Source organism: Phaethon aethereus (genome assembly GCF_964289735.1).
Source record: "Phaethon aethereus genome assembly, chromosome: 19".
NCBI lineage: Eukaryota > Metazoa > Chordata > Aves > Phaethontiformes > Phaethontidae > Phaethon > Phaethon aethereus.
In genome coordinates, this window is record NC_138595.1 from 9,478,039 (window position 1) to 9,485,900 (window position 7,862).

Below are 7,862 nucleotides of genomic sequence, written 5' to 3' on the forward strand. Positions count from 1 at the left end.
AGCACTCCTGTTCTTCCGTATCCTTTTCCAGCGAAATGCCCTTTCCAGTCTCCATTGCTTCAGTTTCCCTGTCATGTCCCTGAACTCTGAGACAAGCCAACATGCTCAAGCAGAACTAGTGTTACAAGCTCAGTTACAGGTTCGCTCCAAGGGTTATGAGTAGGTCTGTCTTGGAGTATAGATCAATCCTGTTGCAGCAGTCAAGACAAAAAGGCGGCAAGTGTTAGAGTCACAGAAGAGCTGAGCTGCAGTTTTTAAGCTCACCGTTATTGAAAGCTGGAACATCAGATGTCTTTATAATGCCAAAACTATGTGGGATCACTGAAATTGTTAGATGATGAAGGAGAGAGAGAGTTGTTCCTGAATACTTCTGTGTGGAGGAAATCCAGCTATGGGCCTTCAAAGTGATGGTTTTGAAGAAATACACAAGCGTGTTTTTTAATTTGTCATCTAAAACTGGATTCAGACCCAGTAACCAGAGGAATGATCTTGAGAAAAAGCATGCAATTGCTAAAGAACTCAAAATCGCTTCGGAACTAGGCTGGAAGGTATAAAATGATCATGTGGTGAAATGGCTTGGCTTTGTAGTGATGAATTACCCTAGCTCCGAACCTTCCAAACAACCTCAGTGAAAAACCAGTTTCCTTCCAACATAATATTCTCTGTTTGTACAAAGAACAAAATCAGGCTCAGGGTCATATAGGCAGTGCTATACAGGCATGAGATTCCTTTGATTTACCTCCAAGCGTCCCTGTGAACAAGAAAAAGCAAAGATTTTGTAATGAAATCTCCTGGAAATGAGAAAAAAATTGTATCAAAAGATGATGAATGCTTTAGCTAACAAGATAAAACTTCTTCCTCTTTTTTTAAGCATATCATGCCTTCCTGTGTGATGCTGTGCATTGAAGCAGAAGAATTAGCTAGGGTCGAAATTTGTTTTGGATAGATTGAAATATAATAATGTGGAAATCTGTATCTAGTTGAGAAGAGAAGCAGTCCTACAGACGGGAAAAAAAACCCTGCAAAATAGTCAGTGCTGTGAAAACAAGAGTTTGTGCAAGAGTTAAGTTAATAACTAACCCAGAAGGCATGGCTTGAGCACTGGTAGGCTCAGATGTCGGTAGCTAGCTTTGGAAGACAGCATCTTAAGAAATGTGAAACAGTGGTCATGCCTGATGTTTTTGAAGTCAGGAGCTACAGACTTTCATGAGAGTGTTGGAAAAGCTTCACCCAGCATCGCGTATCCCATGAGGGGTTGAAGGAAGGAACGGTGCTGGTTGACAAAGAGGAGGGAGAAGGACTGAAGAGCAGGATGCAGCGCAAAACAGTGACATATCTGACATTTCTCACTGATTATGTGTTGTTTCCTTTTTGGATTAAGTATCTTTCTGGCCCAGTGAGTATTTCAGCTACGTGAAAAGCATTTGTAAGTTTTATACACTTCTAATGCCCATTTTTACTTCTGTTCTTTAAAAACTAGTTCTGTAAGATCCCAAGCTGCCGTTACATTGAAGTAATTGTGGTAATTTCCACAGAATCAGATTGCTGTGAATATGTTTTTATTGTTTAAATAGTTTAAAAAGTTAAATTAATGCTTTTCATATTTTCATAATTTTTTACTTACTAAGTACAACAATAACAAAATTGGTTGGGAAGTTCCCTTTTTCCTCCATTCATTACTGCTTTTTCAACAGATACTACAGAAACAGAAGAAAATTCTCAAATAAAGCAAGAACCAGACCCGACGTGGTAGACCTCATCAATACTGGGTAAAAGAATTCAGTGTTTCTTGAAGTCAACACCTGTCAAGGAATAATATTTTTATATTTTGGGGTGGGGAGAAGAGGGCTGAGATACAGGACTGAATGCCAGAAGGTACCACTCCTTTGCTTGTGAATTATTTTATTTGTCTCAGTTTTCACCTATAAAATGTAGGATGTTTTCACTACCTCATCCAGATACGACATAAAGCGCACTGTGTTCAAGTTTGTGAGGCAGGCAGTCCCAGGAAAATGTGGCTTATAAATAAAAATGGGTGGTGGTAATTACATACCTCAGAAGCAGAGTAAATGAAGGCTTAAGGGAATTAGTGTTTACGAAGAGCTCTGACATGGTTGTGTGAAAGAGCATTATTATTCTTGGTAAAGCCTATGTATTTCCAAATTGTAATTGAGCGGGAAAGCTCTTCGCTATGATTGCAATATTGTCTGAGCTTGGGACACTTGGTAAAGCTATTAGCTGTGATGATAAATCAACTTCTTTTAAAAGTTTTTTTTTCTTTTATGAAAAGCTTAGTTTAATTTACAACGCAAAAATGTCCAAATCTATCTCTAATGCTATTTTTAACTTCACTCATTGCTAAAAATGACATTTTGGTGGAGAGGTGGAAAACAGTGCTGGCAATGCTGTTGCGTCACCAAATGTAAAAGGCAGACCCACATGGTTGTGAGTCCCTACGCTTCATCAGAGAAAATGGCAATTTTAAGCTATCACAGCTCTGTAGTGCTTTTTCCCATTTCAGTTTTTTGGTAATACTCCAGAGATCTTCCTCATTGTGTAGTGTTTGATATTTTAGCAATGTGATTGATAGAAAGTTGGATGCACTTGTTTAGTATGCTCAAGCTGTAACCCGTCTAGCTTTAGTGAGAAAAAGACACGGTATGCATCTCGGAGAGGAAAACGTCTGTGTACTGTTTTGTAGGAATTTTTATAGGAATGTAATTCCCGTTCTGAGGGCGCAGACAGGCAGTCAGCAAAACCGAGCTCTGGTTCTGCATTCCTGCCGAGAGCGATACCGCGGTTTGCCCCGCCACGAAGCAGTGGCTGGGGGAGCCGGGAGCCTGCGGGTTTCACTCCTGGCACCATCCGGCTTTTTGGAGACGAGGACAGCCTTGGCCATGGCCCTCCGTCCGTGCGGCATAAACAGCCTGGCACGGGAGGGCTGCTGACGGCATCGGGGTGAGGGACTGTCTGAAGGGACAAATCCAGAAATGATTTGGCAGCAGCTGGCGGACGTGCCAACATGCCAGCTGCCGTGTCCTGAGAATTAGAAGTCCAGGAGTAGTCTTCCTAACAAATTGGTGAAGTCTGCTTTGGAAATATTTGTCATAAAACTGAACGTGGCAGGAGAAAATAGATTAAAGAAAAACTTTCACTTTGTCGTGGGAAGCACTTCACCCAGTGGGGGTATAAAAAGCCATTTCACTTGTCCATTAAAGATCACAGAAATTTTCTCTGAGCAGTAGCTGCACAATTTGGTGCTGCAGTGGTTCGGATTTTTGGATGCTTTAGGCCATCCACTGGATTTATACTAAAGCAAATATTTGATCGACACTCTTACAGAGAGCATTGAAGCACACATGTAATCTTATATTTGAGAGCGATGCTTTCTGAATGTAGACCTAAAGGACTCAAAAAGGCAACGCAAACTACTCGTATTTGTAAGAAGATACAGAGCCGCAATGAAACTAACTCACTTTTGTAATTTTTCTTATCTAGTCAGAAGCACCCAGTTCTGAGAAGAGCCTGCTGGGACTGTCTTGAGCTGTGTAATATAACTGTATAAGAGAAGTACCTTCTATACAAACTCTTTTTGTACTTTTAGATAGAAATGTCTACTTTTTCAGCAGTTCTGTGAATTGACTTAAAGCAAAGAATGACTGTAGATTTGGAATGGCTGGTTTTCCTTTGGAATATATTATAAGGAGTAAATTTGATGCAGCAGTGCTGGGGAGATGACAGGGATTAAAAACAACAGGGACTTAACAAGAGGCTGTCTCCATTTCCCAATAAAGCTGAATTTCACTGTACCTGAATGCATCTCAGCTTTTCTAAATGAAAAATTCCTGCAAGTAGTTCAATTTGTTAGTTTTACTTTGGGAAAAAAAAAATCATTAATTTTTGGTTCTTACTCCTTTAATGGCTGATTGGACAATAGTATCTGTATATTTGAACTAATTTTTCCTATGATATCTATCACAATTCATAAGTTTTTCATAAATAGAAGATAAACTGGTTCACTTGACCGTTAGTACACATTAATGAGTTGGACTGTGAAATGGCCAGTATTTCAGTGTGTGAATTAGGAATCAATTTAAATTAAACCCTGTTATAGTTTGTTCCATTAATTCAAAGTAGTAAGTGCATGTCTTCTCAGAATATCAGATGGTTTATATATGACGGGTCTGGTCTTGCAGTCCTAACGTAGGCAAAACTCGCATGGACCTGTGTGAGAGCTTTTCTCCTGAAGGCTGTGGGGGAATGCCCTTGCGTTTATCTAGAACTAGTTACGGAAACGTATGCTGCTGTAAGTCCTACTATGTCAAAAGTTAAGTCCCCTATACTCCTGGTTACACCCCACATCATGTAAGAGACTCATGTACGCTTTTTTTTTTTTTTTAAGTTTCACAAACCGTAAGAGATGTAAAGTTCTGGCTATATGATAATCTCTGTAGAGAAGATACTGATTATTGTAAAGGTTTCTCTTTTATCGGCATGAGTTTGGGATGACTGCATTATGCACAAATGGTAAACCTTATTCCCTGATTAAGAAATAAAGACCTTTCTGATGGTTCTTGTGGCTGTCCATGCAGTATACATTTACATATTTCACAACAAATCAAGTTCTAGCGGTAATTCTGTAGGCAGGTAGAACATGCAGAGCTATTAATTCCAGCAAAGGAAGGAAGTTCCAGTCATGCTGTTCAGACAGAAATCCAGCTCCAGCTGGGTGAAGTTGTCGTATCTTCAAGGAAAATTTTGAACCCTTGAGTTCAATTGGATACGGTGTCAGTTCCTTGGGAGCAACTTGAAATTCAGCAGATGAATTCAGAGCAGCGCACGCTCTGTCATTCTAGAGGCAAGGGAGAGCTGTGGGACGCTTGCATTTTCACAATTACTCCGCGCAGGTCTGAGTGCTCCCACTTAGATATAGGGACCTTGCACTGTTGGTGTCAGTAGGAGCAGGGTTAGCTCCACGCCGAGTCATTTTGAAAACGCTCGTCCCGGTTCTACCTTCCAGCTCTCCAGATGGGAACCGACGCAGTGTAGCCGACGCAGTGCTGCCTTCCTGCCTCGGCAAACAGCCGCTATCTCAGTCCCATGGGACGGAGCCCGTTGACTTTACTTACCTGTGAATTCCCAGCCGGATGGCTACTGTCCTAGATTATAACCACTGACGTATTTCACCGCTGATTAATAGATGTGCTCAGTTACCGAGCCTCTATAAATTGGTTGTTATCGGGGTGACGGCCAGTTTCATGATTGCTGCTAGAAAGGTTTAGAATAGGGAAATGAGTTAATGCAGCTTTCCCCGGGCTTTCAGCTGGCTCTCAGCTTCCCCTTTTGAAAAAGCGGAGGCATGGTCCATCCACTCTCAGCTATCTTTAGGAGGCACTTTTTGCACAGCTGCCGGCCCAGCAAGGCTGTATATTGCTGATAGAGTTGTCAGTGCTCGCTCAAAATGAGGACGAGGCATCATAGCAAAAGAACTCTGAAAACAAGTGATTCCAGGCTACTGCCTTGTCAAGTATATAGCAGCGCAGTGTGGACATCCTGCAGCTTTGCGTGCAGGAGCTGGAAAAAAAAAAAAAGCGAGAACTGATGCAGTGGTTTTGCTGGAAAGACTGGGAGTCCTTATGTGACGCTGGGAGTTAGGGTGGTGGCGTGCGTTGTGTCCGTCCCGCTGCTGGGCTTGCAGTAATGCCTATGGGTGCGTCAGTGTTCAGCACTGAAGTCTCTTTCTGGTTTCAGACATTTTGAATTATATCCCGTAGAGAGACGTTAGACTGACAAAATAATTGCACCAATATTCATACTTTCCAAATATCAATTTTATATTAAAAATTATCTATCTCTATATATAGTTCTAACAGGTAGCAGACTTTTAAGATGTTGACCGTGTATGAAAATCTCACTCATTTCCAGACTAGTAATACATGAGGTGTGTCACTCTTTGGCTATTGAGTGATAATGCCCTAAAAAGCCTTGGCTGTACTAATAAACAAGTAAATAAATAAAATTGCAACAACTTGCCAGTGCTCTGACTCTTTCTTGTTACAGGAAAGAAGCTTTGTGGAGATGAAGCAGCAGACCAGTGTCTGTTCTCTGTGTTACTGAACTTAAAAAGCCCGTGCTGCACCTTGGGCCGTTTCCTTTCTCTTAAATAGGAATTTTCGATCCAAGTAGTGTAGGATCCAGGGTGCCCATGGTGGAGCCTGCTGTTCCTCAGGTACGGCACCCCGGCTTTTCTCACACCGGTAACCACTACGTGCCAGATGAGGTCCAGCACCTCCGTCATGCAGCTGCTGGCCAGAGTTTTTTCCCCTGGGATTTGAAGTTTAATGCATACAGAACTTGAGCCCGTTCTCCTTCATTTCTTTTTGTATCTGTCCTATCAGCGAGAGGCTGCTGAGGAAGAGGGCAAACTTTCATTTTTGTGATTTTGCAACAGCTGTTGGAGCACGTAGTACTGTTCACACACAGCAGTTTGCCATCAGCGACATAAACGCCTCCCTTGGCTCTGGATTGAATTAAGCTTAAACTGTGAAAAATCAAAATTACAGTTTGAACAAAATTAGGGTGGCATTCCTTTCTTCAGCTTTTAATTTCTAGGAGGTTTTGGTACTTATTACGGGTAGAGCAGAAAAGAGGATAGTCCACTTGCCTAAGAAACTCTAAACCTCCAGTGCTTCATCTTCAATAACCTTGATTAAAATCCATCAGCCTCAGTCCCATATCTGCTGTTCTCACTCCAAAGCAGTTGTATATTGCTGCAAAGCACTGCTTGAGGCCAGTGGAAGTTCTCCATCTCTCTCAAAAATCCGGTCCTGCATTCAGATGCCAGCCTTGCTGCACAAAACACGAATCGACTCATGAGCTCCTTAAACTCAGCTTGTTTATCAGATAAGTCAGTACTCCTCCCAGAATTTTATTCTAAAATTATCCTTCTTGACACCCAGTAACTATGGGACTGTTGATGGAAATAGTAAGCAGTGTATCGTACGGAGTTACGTGTCGCATCTCACTGTGAGCTAACCCATCGCCAGCAGAGAGATCTACAAGCTCCGTTTTGTTTCTCACATCACAAGATGAGGAATGAGGAAACGGGAAGAAACATGCGAATTAAGCGGTTTCCAGTAATGTGCTGTCTGTCACGCAGTTTTAAATGTGGTACAAACAATTGTAATTACGAAATTAGCTTTCATGACAAAGTTTGTGGTGGTTCTGCATAAGAAGCAGCGATCTGGCTGCTAACCAAGCAGAATCCAAACAGCCCTGGAGGTTTCTTTTTTAATATTACCAGGTTGCATGGTTTTGCCTTGCGTACAGGGAAGTCCCCGTGCTAAAATGATAAGAAACCAAATTTAAATGATCATTTCTGATCTCAACAGCTGCAAAGCACCATCCTTGAGATTCATTCATCCTTGAGGGGAAACCTATGGTTAGTATTTGATTATTTTTTTTAACGCAGTCAGGGCAAGCTTTTGTCTTTACAGCTAATGAGGGTATTAGCCCACGGAGGGGCTGTCCTGTGCCACCGTTTGCGGCTGACGGTCGGTGGGGAGAGCCCGTGTTAGCTCCGCTGGCGGTTTGGGGGTGCTGCTGCCAGGAACAGGGACACGGGTGTTGCCCCACTGACCAAGATGTCTCCACTCCCAGCTGAGCATGGGTCTGGACTTGCTCTGACGGGGGCGGAGGAGGAGGATGCTGATGTGCTGCCATTTCGGAGGGGCTTTGCTGGGGACCCTCATGCTCTCCAAGTGGGAGGCAGGGGTCCATCTCTAGCCCACCGTGGGGTTTCCTCATGCCTGGGGTCCCCTGTGGCCGGTGCTCCCACGCAGCCCTGTGGCCAGGTAAGACAG

General features: G+C 42.6%; 1 protein-coding gene across 1 annotated transcript in view; it reads left to right on the plus strand.

Annotated features, from left to right (window-relative positions):
* Window positions 1-1,753, plus strand: part of GTF2I (general transcription factor IIi) — a gene marked incomplete at its 3' end in the record, with an annotated part of 83,754 nt that extends 82,001 nt beyond the window's left edge. The window contains exon 34 of the mRNA XM_082008666.1: window positions 1,695-1,753. Within this exon, the coding sequence (XP_081864792.1) occupies window positions 1,695-1,753 (59 nt within the window). The remainder of the gene's footprint in view (window positions 1-1,694) is intronic.
* Window positions 1,754-7,862: the final 6,109 nt, after the last annotated feature.